Here is a 21372-nt window from a genome sequence, read left to right on the forward strand (position 1 = left end):
CTGGATCGGGCTGCTTTATGTCATTTATGTAAATGATTTGGATGTGAATATAGACTGTGGTTAATAAGTTTGCAGATGACACCAAAGTTTGTGGTGTAATGGATTGTGAAGAAGGTTATCTGAGAGTACAGCCTTGATCAGATGGGCCAAAGAGTGGCTGATGAAGATTAATTTAAATAAGTGTGAGGTGTTGGATTTTGGTCAGGCAAATCAGGGCAGGACTTATGCACTTAAATAGCAGGGCCCTGGGGTGTGCTGCTGAGCAAAGCGAGCTTGGGGTGCAGGTTCATAGTTCCTTGAAAGTAGCGTTGCAGGTAGACAGGATAGTGAAGAAGGTATTTGGCAGCTTCCCTTCTTTGGCCAGTGCATTAAGTCTAAGAGTTGGGATGTCGTGTTGCAGTTGTACAGGACTTTGGTGAGGCCACTTTTGGAACACTGCATTGAAGTCTGGTCTCCCTGCCATAGGAAAGATGTTGATAAACTTGGAAGGGTTTAGAAAAGATTTACAAGAACATTGCTGTGGTTTGGAGGAGTTGAGCTATGGGAAGAGGCTGAATAAGTTAGGGCTATTTTCCCTGGAGCATCAAAGGCTGAGGAGATTTTTAAAAGCATGAAGGGCATGGATAGGGTGAATAGCCAAGGTCTTTGTCCCATGGTATGCTAGTCCAAACCTAGAGGGCATAGGTTTAAGGTGAGAGGGGAAAGATTTAAAAGGAACCTCAGGGGCAACTTCTTCATGCAGAGGGTGGTGCATGAACGGAATGAGTGGCCAGAGGAAGTGGCGGAGGCTGATACTATTACATAATTTGAAAGGCATCTGAATGGACATGAATAGGAAGGGTTTAAGAGGGAGTTTGGCCAAATGCTGGCAGTTGGGTCTAGATTAACTCAGGAGATCTGGTCAGTATGGATACGTTGGACAAAAGGGTCTGTTGCTTTCCGGTGTGACTGTATGACGCATCAGCTGATTGCCCCATAAGTTTCCTCAGTACTTTTCCTCGAGAGATTGTTATTTTGCTTTACTTACTTTTGATTCATATATTCCAACACATCTGAATTAAAATTTGTTGAAGATAAAATTTAAACAAATGAGAAGTATTACATACAAAACACAAGTTGAGCAACAGGTTGCAATACAGACAGTTGACACCTATGAATAAAGACTGAATTGATGAAACAGATGAGGATATTTTTCTTCAGAAAAGACTTAGGGGTATGAAGATCTTTATGAATGGGATGTTTTCACTTCTACAAGAATTCAAAACTAGTAACCTCAAATACAATCTAGTCACACAAACAATAAATTGGTAATCAAAGGGAAATTTCTTTTTACAGACTGCTTAGAACAAGTATATGAAAGAGATAGAATTAAAATGATACACTGAAAGGCTCAAATAAGATAAAAGGAATGGAAGGGGACTTGCATGTTGTACATGTACTGGCACTGTCAGTTGGGCTGAATGGTCTCTTTCTGTGTATGTTCTATGGAATTGGATTGCCTGTGGCAATGATCGATCATAGAATTTGATTCAATTTTAACAAAAAAGTGCTTGATCATATCATTAGCTTCTGGAAAAAGAAAGACAGACTTTTTTTAAAGAAAAAACTAAAATACAAACTCCAAATCTAGGAATTAAAATGAAGCAAAGATGTCCAATTAATGAAGTTCCCAAAAAGACACAAACTTCATGATTATTTGGTATGATAGTGAACGATAGATTTTGTTTTTGAAGTCTTTTGAGATTATGACCAAAAATTTTCCCATTTTTCTCTTTCAGTTTTTCTCATATTTACACAGGAGAACAATAGTGCTGGTTAATCACATATCAATTCTTTGTTGAATTTGGTAAGTGGCTTTACAGCTGGATACCCTTCCAATTGCTAAATCTTTGTTTACCTGCACTCTGGACTCTCACTAATACATGTTTGTTTTGTGCACTAACAGCTGCATCCTTTAGTGGGAGCAAGTCCTGGGAAAGGATTCAAACCTAGGGCTTTCTGTTTCAGAGGCAGAAGAGCTATCAACTTAGTTATCATGCTAGCTCCCAATAACATGGAAGCAAAATCATTGACTAATACTTAGAGTCATTAATTTTTCAGGTTCAGTTCATTGGTAGGTTTTCAGCATAAGATATAGCTTCCCTTGCACCTGGTTTGTTATAATTATGAATTTTTCCCACATAGCTAATCCAGTTGGTTTCCTTTTTGTATTTTGTCGAGAGTTCTGAATTCTGTTTTGACTCTCAGGAAGTTTGAGCAGGTGAAGATGCATGTTCATGCCACATTTATGCAATATTTCTATTGCATTCTTAACATAGCACTGCACATTGTGAGACAGAGATTTCATACCAGGGTATGCCCTTAATGATAAATAATAGATATGTTTGGGGTAACACTTTTTACATTTTATCAAAGATTTGGTGGGAGGGCAAAGAATAAATGGTTAACATTTCAAATGTTAATTTAACTATGTTAGGAATTCTGGAGTTGAAATATTCCAGATTCTAGTTTGTAGCTAATGAGCACAAACATTCAAGATAGTTGGAGCTTATAATGCCTTCAGTAACGATTGACTGTATATATACACTGTCTCAAACACCAAAATACTTATTAACACTTACATTTATCACAATTTGCAAAGCCAAGTAAATTATTTTGTTCACAATAGCGTTCCACAAATGGGAAGGTAGTGGCATAACCACTGGACTGATAGTTTCATCAAGACTAAGCGAATGTTCTGAAATTTGAATTCAAGGAAAATCTGTAATAAGAAGCTGTCCTGAAAGCTACCATGTAACCACTGTTGATTATCTTAAATAAAAACACTATCTGGGTGACTAAGGAAATCTGCCATCCTTACCTGGTTTTACCTACACGTAATTCCAGACCCATAGCAACATGGTTGGATTCTTGCCTCAGCTCTGGGCAAGAGGGGAAATGAAATAAATGCTGGCCTCGCCAACAATGTCCACATCCCATGAACGAATTTTTAAAAAAAATTCTGAGTCCTGATTTTCTAATGGCCAGATAATCGTTTCTGCAGCGTGAATTGAAGTTGTGCAACATAGGAGCCTCTAAGCAAATGGCCCAAAAACAGTTGATTCCAAGGAATAACTCCCTTACACCTAGAACATTCCCAAAGTATCCATTTAAAATCAGAGAATTCAGAGGGTTCCATTGCAGTTAAGTAAATAGTCAGTCATTCAGGCCTGAAGTTAAACTATTAAAAAAAAAACCTAGTTTAACTCATGAATAATTGTTCGCCAATTCTTCCAAATTACTACACACAATCTCACCTACACCTCCCCCAAGACCCTGGTGTCTCACTCCACCCTTTGGCCTGGCAGCACCTCAAGGGCCCAAAACTACTGTCCCCTGCCATCAGATCTGACAGTCTCACCAAGCAAATTTTGGGTCTCAGTCCCTAAACAGGTGGCCAGTGAGATTAGAGAACCGCATCCTATATTAGAGAAGTTTATTCAAGCATAGTATCTGCATCAATTGGCATTCCTGAACTAAAACTACATACGAGCACAACAGGATTCTATAGTTCACGGAGATTCACTTCCCATGTAATGAGGAACTTTTTTTTTGGCAGCTACCCAATTATCTGAATTATTCATAAGACACTGTATGAACGATGAAATTACTGGAGACCAATTTAAAACTTAAAGAATCAAAAAGAGGGTTATAATACCTTCAGAATGTTAAATGCCTGCAACAGATGAATACTTTAATTTGATCCACTATGATGCAATAAATTTTCAAGTGTTTCTTAAGTAAGTCCATATTTTATTAGATGCATATCTTCTAAAAATGCCTAATCGTACTCAACATTGCTAGATTGCCAAAGGGTTTTTAATAACCAGACTATAATCCAGCACAGTACAACAGTGTTACATGTAGCTTAATCAAATAACTAGCCCCAGTAAATAGTCTTTAGCAAATGGCCCCATTTAAAATGTGAGATTTTGTGATCAGTGCTAAATCCAACGTAACATTCTAGATATGTGGCAAGATTGCAGTTAATTTATCTAATGATAAAAGGCAAGAGCCATGTAGATGTTCTTGAGACACCCACTTTAAAACATTACTTGTATTGTGATGAGTTATATAAATGGACTAAGTTGTTTTCTATTTTGCATTAAAATGAAAACGGTGCAAAGTACGATGGTGAAAGATTTCAGAATCAATAAAGTCCTTTCCCTGTACTTTAGCAAATACTGGCATTTAGACTCAAAGCCACAGATCAAACAGGTTAACAGTTCTGAATCCAGTCATTGGGTCAACTATAATGGTAATTACTTGTATGTGTGACATCAGAAAGGAATTAATTATTGAATTATCCACTCCCACCTCAAGTCAACTTTAACACGCAAGTCAGATTTAAATCACATCACATGGTTCTATTTAGCTACTGTGTTAACAAGTCCTGAATGAGAGATTTCACGAAGTAGGGGGAGAAAACAAATTAGTTAACAGATTTTTCTGTAAAATTAATCTTCAAAATAAATACTTTTATAATTTTACCTTATCATACACACATTTCTTTGGTGAAATATGTTTCAATAGTTGCCATTTTTGAATTTTCATTCTATTAAGATCCATGACAGAATTCAAACAAAAAAAATAAATCTTGTTCACAAAATAGTCAAACACTTTGGCATGGAAATTAAGCTTACAGGATGAAAAAAAGTGCAGAATTCAGTTCCAAACAGTGAAATCCACTTAAATCTGCTATACATCTCTTGTATAATTAGTGGGACTTCTCAAAGTAACTAGGTTTCAAGTTGTCAAATAAAGTTTATTAAGTAACTTATATATTTAAGTTAAAACACACTGTATGCAAGATCAACAAAAGTCATATATTCCTATCCTTTCTTCGTCACTGCAGATCCTCTGTTGAGCAGTTATTTTATTTAACAATTTCAGATATCAACTCATGTAAAATTTTTAGTCAAATATTTATCTATTATTTAATAACCTGCATGTTTCAGAAAATTGGTAACTAAAAGCTACATTATAGGCTATCACTATATTGCAGTGGTAATAATTCTGTTTTTGGTTAAAAAATAAGTAAACAGAATAGCTACAAAAAATGCTTCCCTTCTATACAATTCAATGCACTTTTCAGTGGGAATCCACATTTTCCACAGTGATGCATCTTAATGGTGTCCTTCAATTTTCTTGTTCATATACCAGGATCAGTGAGATCCATATTCGTTCCAAAAAGTTCCACTAGTTGCTCCTCATAATTTGCAATGTTTCTCTTCATTATATCCATACAAGGACCAAGCAGTCGCTCAAAAGCTTGCACATCCATAACTGTAGAAAAAAATAAATGGCCAGGCACAAAAAAAGAAAGTTATTCTAACTTTAAAAGGCTTAGCTACTGACATTTCACATCTTGTTTGCTCTCATAGGGCAAGGGTTCTCAAACTGGGGTCTGCAGAGCCCTGGGGGCCTTCCTAGGGTCTGCAGAGCCCTGGCAGCCTTTCTGGGGTCCACGCTTCATGGTTAGCCCATAGTGGCCATCGCAGACATCATAGCCACGAGTAAGGAAGTGAGCTATAGCTTTAAGACTGCTGTTGACCACTCCCTTAATGATTTCTCCATGTTCTGAGCTGTGCTGCTACCAAAAAGCAGACAGCAAAGATGCCTGCTACTGTAGGTAAATAATTATTGTCTTAGCAATACTGTAATTGAATCAACTTGTTTGGACATATGGAACTTGAACACAGACTTTCTGACCCACAGGCAAATACATTGCCACAGTGTCATAAGGGCCCTCAGAAGCACTGTTATGAGCAAAATAAAAATATTTCACTGCTCATTCAATTGGGTTTTATACAATAGCCTGTATACCAATTGTTCTTTTGAAAGAGTGACTGAAGAAACATCTCAATATGTATTTCCTGAGCATGCTCTGTCTGCAAGATTTTAGAGACAACTGCGTGTCACTAATTACAGAATATCGGAGAAACAGCCTCTAGAACATTCTAAGCTTTATCCTTTTGCCCTCAAGGATAACTCATGGCCAAAGTATTTGTTTTTCAGAAAGCCAATCTCTGCAGAGAAATTTGATTTGTCCCTCTTTTCCAAAAGAGAGTGAGTATGTTTTGGAACTATTTAGAGAGATAAGTATTTATACTTCTAAACTACCAATTGGGAATGCTTACCAATTGTTGCATTGTCATTTAATAAAACTTTATTTTGGTAATACATCAATAATTGTGTTTATTAAGAAACCTGATTGATACATCTAGTTGTCTAAAACCTAATACAGATAAATTGTTCAATTGGCCATCTGGGTAACTGGAACAATGATCTGATTTTATGTTGGGAACACCTAAACTAGTGGGATGACAGAAACTGTACACTCCTTCAGTGTCAGTCAGAACAGCCTCGGCAACTGAAACCCTGGCTGATTATTTTCCTAATTCACACTGTAGTGGTGATATTTATTGCCAAAGAATTTCAATGTGAGCTTCAGAACTTCAGTCTCTGTCCAGCACTTACAGGGAGGACAACATAATCATTTCCTCTCAATTGGAGGCTTTCATAACTAGATTAGGAATTATGACTCAAGACCATAAGAGACAGATTACACATCAATTTACTTTTAAAATAGTTTTTCATTGAATTAACATTGTTTTCCAGTTGCCATTTTAGAAATAATTGTTTAAATTGTTCCCTGCAAATTGAAAATACTGAATAAGTTTATGTGGACCAAAAAATACCAATGTGGTCCTGTGGTCCAAATTGCCTATTACTCTCTGCAAATACCATAAAACTGATTAAACAACAGATTAAAACCAACTTCCCCAAAATAGCCCACGTGCTACAATCAAGAGACCAAATACTTTCTTTCATACACATTATAGCCATTTGGAAATAAAGAGAGGGTGGTTTCTTATTGTGATTGTATTAACTGCTTTTGTTTAAGGTTTCTGATCATCGTCCTTCTCTAATAAGGACAGAAGAAATAGGAATGGACCTCCCAATCCCTTGAACATGGTTTGCTATTCACTTAAGATCATCTCTGATCCTCTGTTGACTTGCTTTCCTGGATCCCACATGTCTTGACTTATTTAAATGTTCAAAAATATATCAACTTCCATCATGAATTTACTCAATGATGGAGCACCATCTCAAAGATTTATCAATCTCAAGAGTCAATTAATTTCTTATTAGGCCAAAATGACTGATCCCTAATCCAACGACCAGAAGCTGACCAGAAACCTAGCTGGATTTGCCATACAAATACAAGTCAGAGGCTAAGAATACTACAGCACTTAACTCACCTCTGACTCTCCAAAGCATGTCCATATCTATAAGGCACAAGTCAGGAGTGTGTTGGAATACTCCCCATCTGCTTGGATGGGTGCAGCTCCAACAACACTCAAGAAGCTTGACACCATCTAAGACAGCAACCATTTGATTGGCACCACATCCACAAGCATCCATTCCCTCCACCACTGATGCTCAGTAGAAGCAATCTGTACTGATTAAAATTTGCAACACAGAAACTTGCCAAATATCCTTATGCAGTATCTTCCAAGCCCATAACCACTTCCATCAAGAAGGACAAGGACAGCAGATACATGGGAACACCATCATTTGGAAGTTTCCCTCCAAGCCACTCAACATCCTGCCGCTCCTTCACTGTTGCTGGGTTAAAATCCTGGAATTCCCTCCCCAAGGGCATTGTGGGTCTACCTACAGCGCATGGACTGCAGTCGTTCAAGAAGGCAGCTCATTACCCACTTCTCAAAAGGTAACTAGGGAGAGACAAGGAAAGTGATGCCCACATCCCAGAAGTGAATAAAAAAAGACCTTCCAGAATTTTATACATTGCAATCAGATCACCTCAATATAAACTTCCAGAGAATTTAGGCCCATTATAAATCAACCTTTTCACAGCACAACCCCTTTGTATCAGAAATTATGACAGACTGCAAGCAAAGAAGATGTGGTTCTAAGGACTGATGTGTGTAGTGATTGTAACAAGGTCAGCTCATAGAATACGAGTTCCCTGATTGGACCAGATTAACAGCCCCAAATAGGGATCCCTAGCTGAAAGATGTAAACAGGAGTGTCACAGGCTCTGTTCACATCGTCGGTTGGCTCTGTGGGAGCTGGATCATTATCAAGGACTCTCCACGTGTAAATGAAGGGCGACTTGGAGACGGGATACTGACCTCTGTGAAGTTAGTCCAATGTGTTTTGCTTAAATATATATTGAAATTATTGTCTGTTGCACTGTAATCTTCAATATAGACTAGTAACCAGAAAGACAGTCTGCACCATCTATTCATCAGAATGTTTATGGAAATGTGAGTAATGAAATTAATCATCAGCACAAACATAATAAATTACAAACTCCAAATGATTGCCAACCAGGTCCAATAATTCAGTTTTTAGTGTTTGTTGCTTCAAACTACCTCTTGATACACCTTTTTCAAAAAAAAAAAATCTGTCACATCAATCACCAGTCAAAGTTCATTTTCAGAAGTCACACGTACCTATCATGTTATTCCAGTTACTTGGTTTGTCTCCAGCATTGCCTTATTTTTAATTTTTTGCAATTATTTCTCTGCCTCGTTTAATCAGAGTATAGATCATCCCTTTGCTGGTTATTCAGCTGTTGACACTTTACTCACTGTCCAATGTTCTTGGTCACCTGCAGAGACTTATTATCTGACACTCCATTCACACCAGTTGTATGATCTTTTGATGTCTCTGCCTATAAATTCTGTGTTGGTGTGCTCTTTCCTCTCACTGCATCTGACGAAGGGACTGTGCTCCGAAAGCTTGTGATTTCAAATAAACCAGTTGGACTATAAGCGGGTGTCGTGTGACTTCTGACTTTGTCCACCCCAGTCTAACATCGGCACCTCCACATCAAAGTTTATTTTGGCAAGGGCAAATGTTTTAAGGTTTTAGAAAAAACATGTATTAGTGTATTGCATTTAATGATGGATTAATGTTTGAGTGTAACCCTAGTGTATTGCCAATCTGTGTCACTCCTAAAACTAATTTAATGTAATTAAATCAGCATACATACAAATCTAGCCAATTTCACACTACTCTATGCACTACAACTGGATTCAGTATGGGGAAAAGCTTAGTTGGTGAGTTAATATTAATTTGTTGAAGGTCAAATATACTTCCCGTGGGTATAGTGTAGTTGTATGTTGTAAATGATTTGGTTCTGAAATCAACAGGATGCATCTGGGATTCAATTCACAATGAAGGGTGTCAGGACCTGCAGGTATTGCAGTTTTCATCACTACTTCCTTAAATATTTAAAATAGATTTGACCCTGGCAGGATAAATAAATTTTGGTTTAGAAGGGATATTACAGTGCACTTTATTAGAACAGAAGTATTTGGGCTCCTTAAAACGATAGAAACCCATGCTTAAAGACAGTTAAGTGGTTGGATACAGAAGTCACTGTTGAGCAAAGATCTTGGAGGTCTGCACAAAAGGTAAAAAAAAACCTAGGAGGAACACTGGGATGTCTGCTTAAGGCTGCAGGAGGAACTGACAATGAGCGGGGGAGGATGTAGTCACCATGGTGCATGCAGGTACCAATGACATTGGCAGGACAAGGACAGAGGTTCTTCTTAGCCAATAAGTTGAACTGGGCTTCAAATTAAGAACCAGGGACAGAATTTTCCCACATCCTGAATAATGTGAGCAGTTGGCTGCAAAATAAAAATGGCAAGATCACAAACATTAGATTCCTGACACCAAGAAAAATAAAGTCCAATTTTCTACTCAAGGTGGAATTGCAAGGGGAGAATCTAACTAATAAAGGGGCAAGAGGCCTATTTGCATGCATTAACATCTTGTTATTACACAGTGGCACAATGGTTAGCACTGCTGCCTCACAGCACCAGGGACCTGGGTTCAATTCCAGCCTTAGGCAACTGTCTGTGTGGAATTTGCACATTCTCCCAGTGTCTGCGTGGGTTTCCTCCAGGTGCTCCGGTTTCCTCCCACGGTCCAAAGCTGTGCAAGCTAGGTGGATTGACTATACTAAATTGCCCAGTGTTAGGGTGGGTAATGCAAGGATAGGGTAGGAGCTGGGTCTGGTTGGGATGCTCTTCAGAGGGTCGGTGTGGATTCGATGGGATGATGACAACGACGACCACCTAACCTTGCCTCTTTTATATGTACTTTGCTCTTCTCCCATGCAGCAGAGTGAAACAAGGTGACAATTGCCAACATGAAAGTCAGACCAGGTATCTAGCAGCCCCAGATCGCTGCTTGATCGTCTGGACCTTCACCTTGGCCAGCATCTCAGGGCATTCTCCATGGGCAGTGACTGCCTGCATCCTGCTGCCACAGTGGCTGGCATTGGACATACATCATCATGACACATCTCCAACTCACAGAGTACAGTTCTCCACTTCAATACTTTGAAGTACAAATACACCTTTCTTAGCAATGTTAATGCCAGACCACTTTGTGCGCACAGTATGCAGCCCATTTCATGTGCTGGAGCAGGGTCCATCTCCGGCCTTTTCATTTGCTGGCTTAGTGCTCTCTTGGATATTCATGGATCTGTGTCTTGCCTTGAATATTATACGCTTTACTGCCTCATTCAGAACTTAAAGCCTCACAGTAGTTCTGTCAAGCCTTGCCTTATAGCAGTTAGCAACTGTGATGCCTATCAGCAGTGTTCACTCAAAGGATTGGACATGATATGTTGTGCAGAAACATGATACATCAATGTCATACTTGTACAGCGTGTGCCAGCAACTTACATGACAAACATATAATGTGCTTCAACCAAACAGCAATGTCTTAAAGTCTAAAGAGAGTCACCCTCAGTCAGGTCAAGGGGCAACGGTAGGATAGCATTTCTTTTCAGCCCAGGGGACTTGGGCACAATCCATCAGTTGCATGGGATGGTCAGGGTCAGGGGTTCCATATCATGAAGTGGGCCACAGTTAGTTCTGCAGATCCAGTGCAACCAGTTGGGGATTTGCAGCAAGTCCATCAGGGAGCTGTACAGAGATCAATCACAGGCCTGATCACTCATCATGTGGGGCTGTCCTTGCAAGTTGGTCAGTGGGGTGAGCCACGGTCCTGGGGGAGCTGTTCACTGAAAGTCAAGGCAAGTTATCACTGCGACAGGGAAATTGCGGTAGTCGATAATGGGAATTGGAGGCAGCATGCTGAGATGCAGAGGGACAATAACTGTGACAGGGGGCAATTGAACATCCAAGATTGGGAGACAATATTATAGTGCAAGACAAGTTCCTGTGGAGGGGCAGTTTGGTTGGTCAGTGTTCATCACCACCCTGCCTTCAAGGGGGGACACAGTGAATGATGATGGTTGGCATGGCTATGTTGTAGCAGGGATAAAGTTGGGTTTGAAGACTTGAGTGAGAAATGTGTAGAAACTCAACAATCAAGTCATTAGGGACAGCAAGGAAGAAAAGGGACATGAAAGATTGGGGGTCCCCTACATTAAAGGGGCTAAGGATGAGACTGACACTGCAAAGTACGTCCCGTGTTGCTTTCCATCCTCGGCTGATTTCCATTTGTACAATGGAAAATGAAACATGGCTGTGACCGCATCCAGAGTGCATGGAGTAAGTAGTTTTTTCTATAAGAGTATGTGGACTCTCCTTGGGAGCAATGTGAGGCCCTTCAAGAGACAATTGCATCAATTAGGCTTCCACAGTATAGGTTGAAGACATCTGTAATCACAGAGTCCTGCACGCTGAGACCAACTATGAGATACACAAATCCTAACCACAAGCAATCTTCACCATGTCATTACAAATTGACTACAGTTATCTCTGAAGCAGAAATAGCCACAGGCAACCTTAAAAGTAGCATCTGCAGGTCCCAATTCACAAAGACAATAGAAGGCCTCACAAGCTACACAGAAGGTACTGAATCAATTGCCTCTCACCTTGAACTGCAAGTATTCCTCAACATGCTCTTATATGAAATATTGTCTTTCTTAGATGGTGGTATGAGGGGCAATGTGTCAGTAATGTAACAATCTCATTCTATTGGTGCAACGTAGTTTGTGCTGCATACATCAGAATGAAGGTCTACTATGTCAAAGATCCATGTACAGGCGTTCCATGATCCACCTTGTTGGACTCCTCCATCTTGCATACTATTGAGGATGAGGCGCAACCAGAGCAGGGGTTATCATTGCAGTGGCCGCAGTGCAACAAACGCACAGAAAAATGGGAGAACAAATGAGCCAACAGCACCTCTTCTAGAAAGTGCTGAATACATGAAGAAATTAGTCTCTGGTCCTATCAGGATGCGGAGGAGGTCTCTCACCCTCGATGCCATTTTCTCCAGATGAACGAGTAGCATTACTACCACACATGGAGGATATCATGGGACACCGTCACAGAACTGTGTCAGCTGGAGTGGGACCAGTCACCGGTTCTGGTCAAGCTGACAGCGGAGTAGGATACTCCAATTGGAGCTCCTCCACTCCTGTCCCTTCTCTTTTATCCTTCTTTTTCTCTCCCTTTGGTCTCTCAAGGGGTCCCAGCCTGGTCTCACGGCAGCTTTCAGCCTGGTCTCTTGTAGTAAGTTGGCTGGCCTCAGCAGCGACTCGGCTCAGTGAATGAGTGGATCCTGCCTGGGCGTGTCCCGAGACACCAGGGAGATCAGAGTGGTGGCAGTTTCAGCAGGAGCGATCATATCTGCGACTGTGGCGTCCAGAACAGACAGCAGAGCGAGATAAGCAGAGGACTCAAAGACTGTTGAACTTAACTTATTCCTTTATTTTCCTAGTTTAAACTATGAAAGACTTTAATGTAAACAATTACCTATTTGTTTATTTTTCTACTATTCTATGAAGTAATGCTTAACTTTTTAACTCTTGTTTCTCTTACTATTTTGTACCAAAGCTTTTCTTGTACCTTGGTACCTAAGATAACACCATGTGTGGTGACATTATACACTTTTCACTTCACTCTTGTACTCAGTACACATGACAATAAAATCTAAAACCTAAAACCTAAAAATCTATGACATGATGGGATGGGTAGCCATCCTAACCCAATAGCTGTCAAGGTTAAGGTACGCATAGGCAGCAGGAAGCCTATGCAGGATCTCAATCCTCAACACACAAAGCAGTTACCAGTGCAATTTCTGACAGATCACATCAGTTCATCTAGTTTTCCCATGATGAGATCAGTGCTGCAACTTAGGCAGTAGGCTTTTCTAACACAGGCAGCTACCCCCAAGTGCAAGGCATTTTAGACTGTACACAGTGTACACGTTTTAGACTTGATCAACAGAAAAGGGCTTCATTAATGTACGAAGACACTGCCATCATCAGTACCACATCTTACAATGCCTATGCCAGATACGGTGGAGGCCGTTATAATGCCTGTATCCTCTCAAATTCTTAGTCCTGCTTTGTTTCAAGAGCATGATGCCTTAAAAGAATGGTTACTAAGATTAGGGCAACCTTCTGTAACCCTGCCTGGTGACTCCATTACTTAACCCCCGATTGAAGTGGTATAGACACAAAGCAGCCCATTCCTGGAGTAGACAATAGCCTTTTTTGGGGGCAGGGTGGTGATTGTGGCAGCAAGCTGTACTCTGCACAATTGGAGCAACCAAACGGGACGTGATGGATACTAAAGAACTCGGTGAGCGGCAGCACTCTTCCAAGGAGGAAGATGATGACATTGAGCAGGAGCAATATCATCTTCAACATAAAGTCCCCTGGGTGCTTTATAAATACACAAGAATGCCATTTGGGCTCTGTAGTGCCCTGCAATCTTTCATGAGTATGAATAAAGTTTTTGGAGACAAAAACAAAGTTGCTGGAAAAGCTCAGCAGGTCTGGCAATCTGTGAAGGAAAAAACAGAATTAATGTTTCGAGTCTGGTGACCCTTCCTGTTTTTTCCTTCACAGATGCTGCCAGACCTGCTAAGCTTTTCCAGCAACTTTGTTTTTGTTCCTGATTTACGGCGTCTGCAGTTCTTTTGGTTTTTATAAAGCTTTTGGAGACCTTAGCTTCCAGTTCCTTTCAAGAGAGGACACCCTTGAAAGACTAGACACTGACTTAGACTGTCAGGTTTAATTTCAAAGTCAAACCAGAAAAGTGCCAACCTTTCTGGACAGAAGTATGGACCCTTGGACACATTACTCCTGATGGAGAAAATCTTAGCCGTATAAGAGTAGGCTCAAAATAAAACTAAGAGGAAACTAAATAGGTTTCCTGGTCTGTTTACCATAGAAGGTTTGTACAAGGCAAATGCTGATGCTCTTAGTCAGACGACTGACCACATGACAGAACCCACCCTTGCCCAGTTGGTGGGGGCTGTGACTGACACTATGGTCATGCAATTCCCTGTGACATTTGGGCTAAGATTCAGGTCCAAACCAAATAGAGCCAGGTATAGTTTCACTTTTGCCATCTAACTCAAAAGATGGTCTCTGACATCCTCAGCCAACTGACATGGACATCAGTAAATTGCACCTCTACTGGACGGCCCAACATCCTCCAAACCGTCACCAGCTGATGAAGGGTCCAAACAGGCACAGAGACTGAGCTGCTGCATGAAGGCGGAATCCTTTATCAGCTGGTTCATAACAAGGAGAAAGCAGTGAGGCAACTCATTCTCCACAGCCACAAGTGTTAGTGGCAGTTCATGATCAAATGAACAGCAAGCAACAGAAAAGACGGACACGTTGACCAGAAACTGGAGTTACTAGCAGGGGCTGATTTCTGATATTGTTGACAAGTGAACTTTGGCTAAAGTAGAGAAGTGACTTTACCTCAGCATGGGAGCCCTAGTTAACAAGTGAACTCAAGTGGTCTTTGCAATGAATTTTACAGATGGAGCCCAACACTAACAAGACCAGGCATGTTCTCGTACCTATAGCTGTCTTCAAGTTCACCACTTTATAGCGAATGTTGATACATGATTGGTTTGTCCATTTTGGTGTTCTATATTGGGTTCATCACGATCGGGGCAGAACTCTGAAAGCCAGATCTTCCAGGAGCTTGGCAAAGTCTGTGCCTTTGCCGAGAGCTGGACCACCTCCCGGCATCCAGAGAATGATAGACAGGGAGAACCATACTCTGCATAAGCATCTGCGCACTTTGCCTCAACACAGGTAGCCAGAGGACTTTCCGGAGCTGGTTTTTAATAGCACCCCACAGTCATCCAGAGACTGTTTGCCATACATTTTCTTTTTTGGACAAGATCTAATCCTTTCCTTGGGGCTCATCATACCAGGTTAATGATTGGATAGCCAGGTTTCACAGCAGGCTTAACCATGAAATTCAGGATGGTGTCCAGGAGGACAGAGAGAAGCAGCCAGTAGAAAAGCATTGAATAATTATAAAACTGACAGGACTGACCTTTCAATCAGGTAATCGTCAAGTCAGCACATCAGGGGCTGGAATGAGACACAGAATGTCTGGGATCCTCAACCCAATAGAGTCAATGTGGCTGGTCACCCATGTTGTTGGGGAGATCTCTCTCAGCCCCGAAGGATATCAGAGGATGACCTGCCAGAAGGTGACAACTGAAGGAACAAGCGCTGCTGTTCACATGACACCTGAAGACCAGACCAACCTAGCTCCAGATTGAGTGCCTCACCAAACAGTTTGTAAGAAACAAGGAGTGAAAGATTATCTCAGTCGGTGGGAATGTGGAGTAATCAGATCAGCTATAATCCTCCCAAATGGTGAAGCAGGCAGAAGGGGCTGAGTGGCCTACTGCTGGTCCTAATTTATATGTTTGTGTAAAACTATTGACATGAATAAATACAGAAATTACAACACAAACAGATCATTTGGGTGAGCTAGTGTATGCCATTATTTATGATCCACTCTATCCTCCTCCCACCTGATCATCTCCTTTATATTCCTTTCCCCTCCCCCACAACTGCTATCTCGCTTCTTCCTGAACATATTTGTGCTGTTTATCTCAATTACTCCAAGTGTGAGCAAGTCTCATTCCAATCATATACGGAGTGAAGAAGGCTCTCTTCAGAATGCTGTTTTGTGGAGAGGAATCCCACACTGTTTACACTTCACGCATCATGATACATCACTTGGTTCTAGTATCATATTTTGTTCCCCATTTTCTCCAGTACCACATCTATTTTGTACAGTGGAGACCAGGACTGTACATATTATTTCAAGGTATAGTCACCAACATATATGTAACTGAGTCTTTGCTTTTTGATTTATTCCTCCAGAGTAATACACTCAGGTCACAATTAATTCATGACATTGCTAATGTGTGAAATTTTGCGATAATCATTCACTTACAGCAAATTATTTCAACAGAAAAAGTATTTGACAAATTTCCAGGAAACCATTAACCAGAGGTTCCGCACTCTTTTTTAATGCCCCTTAAATTGCTAACAACTTACCGAGACATTTCACATTTCCTACAGCGTAGGCAGATGCTGCACGTGGCTGATTTGCCACCAAAGCAAGTTCTCCAAAGTACTGCCCTCTTGAACAGCGAGCTATTTCCACTCCATTGTCTGCATCAGGTTTGGTCTATATTAAAAGAAAAAGGAAAATGAATATTCAATACTTGCAAATGTAGCTAACAAAATTTGATGAAACAAATATTAAGTGATGGCTACACAGATTCTTCTTGACAAGCCGAGTGTCAAGAGCAGTTCACAGTTAGATTATGGAACATATAGAGTTTGATTTTTGATCAAATGTTCATGCCCAGATTTAATCAACTTTTATTCTTTCCACAGATGTTACATGCTACATACTCACTGCTTCCAATATTTTCCATTTTGGAGAAGAGCTTCATACCACATTTCTATGGCCGCTGATTTTCAGCTTCCTAACATTGACCAACTTCACCCATCTCAAAACAACTGTTGCTAAAACAACCAATTATAGCTTTGTTGCCTCTAGACTTGACAATTCCAACACACTTTTGGCTGGTCAAATGAAGTTCTATTCACCCATGATCTCTGTATTTGCAGGCCTACTTTGGCTCCTAGTCAAGCAACATCTTGACTTTAAGATTCTCCTCCTTATTTTCAAATCTCTCCATTGCTTCACCCCTCCTTATCTCTATCACCTCCACCATCCCCACAACCAAAATTGAAGTCTATACTAATCTAATTTTGGCTCTGTGAGCATCTCTGATTTTAGTTATGTTACCATTAGGAGCTGGGTCATCATCAACTATCTAGCCCCCATGCTCTGGAGTTCCCGTCCAACACATCCCTGCTCCATTTTCCTAATTTAAACCTTACCTTAAACCCTACCTCTTTGATCACGCCTTTGGTTACGTGACATAATCTCAATTAGAATTTTTAAAAAATTTTGTTTTATAATGGTGCTGTAAAATACCTTGGGACATTTATCATATTTATATAATGTCTTTAATGTAATTTTCAGATCTTCAGCATCTATGTGTTTTGTTTTTAACAGCAATTAATCTTGTTCAAAACAGAATAAAGTAGCTAAAAAATAACTTGCTGTATTAGAGGCTAAATACACAAAATTTGGATATAATATTTCGCCTGCTATTTTATTGAAAGGTACTGAACCAGTTTATTATAACTGTCCACATTAAAATAGTAGACAGAAAATTTTCATAGCCATACAAATATTTATTTGTTAATAGCAGGAATTTAAAAGTCAATTCTTAGCATAAATAAAACTCTGTTGGAAATCAGTTTCCCTGCAGAAGCTCATGGAGAAGTCAATTTCTTGAAATCAAACTTTAGGCAAAAAGTAGGGGGTCAATATATATAGATGAATTATATTTTTGAAAGTTGGAAACCCATGCATGTACAGTACTAACTCTCCCACTGTCACACGCTTCCTCTCTTTCACCACTGCATTCCCAGGTCCTTCTTCACATGGAGAGCTCAGGGAGAAAGCAGCAAGTAGGAGTATAGGGAGGAGGAAGTGGCAAGCAGGAAGGTCAGGAGAGGAACAACACTAGCCTGCAGAAGAGGCAGCACATGGGTGGCAAATATTTTGGCCAAAAGTTGGGCAATGACTTATACATAAGATATTATGAAAAGTTAAGGGTTTTTTTGGCAGTCAACACTTTGCATACAATTGACTATTACTCCAGTATGTACGCTAAATGCTAATCCTTAAATCTTAATTTTGTTTAATTGAATAGTGTTTACACGAGTAGCACAAAGAGAATTTATTAAGTGTATTTGCTTTCCACCAATGTTATAGTTAATTGATGTAATTCTTGTTTTATATTACCTGTTAACTGAGCAACTTTAGGACATGAATTATAATCCAAGTGTTCGCGAGTTTCAAATACATGCTAAAGTAGTAACTTTGGAATTTAAAAACCTCCATAACTAAAAATCAAATTTTGAATTTGATTTGATGTTAATCTTTGGTGTTCCCTCTTAATCAAGTTTTAAAGAAATATTTTGAAGTTGTCATGAGCCTCTGTTTGAAATCGGAATTTCTATTCTGCTACACTACACTATATTAATAATCTTGGAAACTCCTTCTGCAGGACATTTGGAGGGAGACATTTGCAGATGGGGAAAAGAAAGCAATCATTCATTCTCCTGAATATCCACATTACACACTTTGTAAGAAAACCATTCCTACAAAGTAACAAATCTCCTACAGCAATTTAGCCTAATTCAAGTCATGTTCAATAAATGCTCAGTACAGAAATTTACGAATGAATGTTTTGTCAACACAAAAATGTTGAAATAGATGGAACGTAAACTTCAAGTTAAGTGAGCCACTCAGTTGCTTTCCGAGCATCTGAAAATAGCTACACTTCCCATAGTTAAAACAAAGTATTTGGTAATAGGATAGTGACGATAACTACATCCAGAATATTGGGTAGTTGGGGTGAATTACAAATTTGTAACTGCTTTAAAATCAGCATGCTCAAGTGAAGTCTTATGTCCACTATGTTTCATGATCATCTGCTAATTTACATCAATATTAATGTGGGTATTTTAATTCATCATTAATCTGCGAGAAGAAATTTTATTTGATGAAGCAGGCTTTCCTCTTTGAGGGACAGGATAGTCTGAAGGAAAAGGGAGTAATGGGAAGAAACCCAGACTATACCTACATTCAGGTGCAAGTGTTAAACAGCTTACGATCAAATAGAATGTGTCAACTGAATAAGTGTTAACTGAAAAAAACAACATTGTACATTTGGAATGAAAAATAAATTGTGCAATTAGTACTTCAGTTTATCTTTCTAAAAAAAAACTTGAGTGATTGTATTTACCTTGTGTTTCATAGTTATCCGAACTTCTCCAGATTCTACAATATAAAAACAATCAGCTTTGTCTCCCTAAAGGATGAGAAAAAGTCAAATTTATGAATAATGAAACAATGAAACAATGAAACAATGAGTTTAAGAGTTAAAAATTACAGGATTAAAATTATTACAGCACAGGAGGCCATTCAGTCCATCAAGTCTACGGTTCTCCTCAGTCTTGCATGTTGATTTCTCAAGTGGCTATCCAATTTCCCTTTGTAACCTAATTACCTCTACTTTCAACAAAAAGTTCCAAGTCATTACCACTGAATAAAGAAGTCTAACATGCATGCCATATTTCCTATCCAAAACTTTAAATCAGTGTTCCTAGTCTGTGCGCAGGCAGCTACTGGGAACAACATTTACATAAAATTATCTAAACCTGCCAATCTTGCACATCTCAAATCAGATCTCCCCTCAAACTACTTTGTCACAAGGAAAACAAACTCAAATTACCACAGTCTACCCTTGTAACTAATTTCTTTTTAAATCATTAACAGGATGTAGGTGACTTTGACTAGACTAGCATTTATTACTGAGAGGCCAGTTAAGAGTCAACCACATTGCTGTGCTTCTGGAGTCACATGTAGTCCAAACCAGGTAAGGATGACAGTTACCTTTCCTAAAGGACATTAGTGAACTGAATGGATTTTTCGAACAAATGACAATAGTGTAATGGTCATCATTAGACTCTCAATTCCAGAAACTCATCCATTCGGAGAACTATTTTGGTAAATATATGGTACAAGTAACTTTGACACATAAGTAGTGTCAATGGAGGGTAATGATCTTCGTGGTATGTACAAAAAAAGACTTGGCTTCTTCCATTGGATGGATATAAATCAATCAATCTCACACTTTTCTCATAATAAACAGGAAAAATTACCAGGAAAGAACAGCTACCCACTGTTCTAACGCTGGTAGCTCTATGTGATTAGATCTTGAACAGAAGGTCCAATTTGTAATTTCTTACTATGATCCAGTCTTGTTAAGCTGGGATTTTTTTTTTGTGGGTTGGGAATGGTGCAGGGAGGGAGAGGAAGAAAAGCACACATGAAAAGGAGAGGAATGAGTGAAAGCAGCAATTTAAAGACTTCAGTGGATCTCTAAGGGGTGACAAAGGAAATGCCACTAACAGTTCTAACAAACGCTGCAAAGGGAAGATGGACAAGGCTATTGCATTTTCAATATTACAACTGGGCCACACAGCATGGAAGGAAACACAGCTGAGTTGATTTTGATTTTATTGTCACATGTACTGAAATACAGTGAAGAGCTTTGTTTACAAGCGGTATAGACAGATCACAACAAGCAAGGATGTACAGATCAAAGACTTAGAGGCATACAGGTTACGTTATCTGAGGCTAGAGTCCATTCAATAGTCTCATAATGGTTGGAAAGAAACTGTTCCTGAACCTGCTCGTGCGTGCATTCAGGCGTCTGTATCTTCTGCTTGATGGAAGAGGTTATAGGAGATCATCACCAGGGTGCGATGGGTCTTTGATGACATTGGCCACTTTTCCGCAGCAGCGGGCCATGTAAATAGAGTCCATGGATGAAAGGTTGGCTTCCGTGATGGTCTGGGCTGTGCACACCACCTTCTATAGTTCATGGTCTTGGGCAGAGCAGTTGCCGTACCAGGCCATTATCCACCCAGACATTATGCTTTCAATGATGCATCTGCAGAAGTTGGTGAGGGACCTTATGGACGTGCTGCCTGAGGAAGAAGAGGCGTCGTTGTGCCTTCTTGACTGTCACATTTACGTGGGAAGTCCAAGACAGGTTGTCAGTTATCGTCATGCCGAGGAACTTGATGCTCTTTGCTCTCTCAACCTCAGTTCTGTTGATGTAGATGGGGGCGTGGTCTCCTCCTTTCTTTCTGAAGTCAATGATCAATTCTTTAGTTTTGCCAAGTTGAGAGACAGATTGTTTTCATTGCATCATGTCACAAACCCTCTATCTCCCTTCTGTATTTTGACTCATCATGGTTAGACATCCATCTTACGGTGTCGTCAGCGATCTCGTAGATGGCGTTCGTTGAGAATTTGGCAACAGACTCGCAGATGTACCGAGAGTACAACAGGGGGCGAAGGATGCATC

At 39.8% G+C, this 21372-nt stretch overlaps 1 protein-coding gene and 1 long non-coding RNA gene across 3 annotated transcripts in view; one reads left to right on the forward strand and one right to left on the reverse strand.

The window, feature by feature from the left end:
* Positions 1 to 9070, forward strand: LOC125485750. The gene is made up of 3 exons (XR_007264438.1): positions 1 to 1846; positions 6058 to 6108; positions 6947 to 9070. It is a non-coding gene; the product is annotated as an uncharacterized LOC125485750 (long non-coding RNA).
* Positions 3772 to 21372, reverse strand: part of LOC109915583 (cAMP-dependent protein kinase type II-beta regulatory subunit-like) — a 91016-nt gene continuing 73415 nt past the window's right edge. For both annotated transcript variants that reach the window (XM_048610083.1, XM_048610084.1), the window contains exons 9-11: positions 19240 to 19305; positions 16400 to 16532; positions 3772 to 5325 (exon numbers count right to left, since the gene is read on the reverse strand). In XM_048610083.1, coding sequence (XP_048466040.1) covers positions 5192 to 5325; positions 16400 to 16532; positions 19240 to 19305 — 333 coding nt within the window. In that variant the 3' untranslated portion in view covers positions 3772 to 5191. The remainder of the gene's footprint in view (positions 5326 to 16399; positions 16533 to 19239; positions 19306 to 21372) is intronic.

This window comes from Rhincodon typus, chromosome 22 (genome assembly GCF_021869965.1).
Source record: "Rhincodon typus isolate 14 chromosome 22, sRhiTyp1.1, whole genome shotgun sequence".
Taxonomy (NCBI): Eukaryota; Metazoa; Chordata; class Chondrichthyes; order Orectolobiformes; family Rhincodontidae; genus Rhincodon; species Rhincodon typus.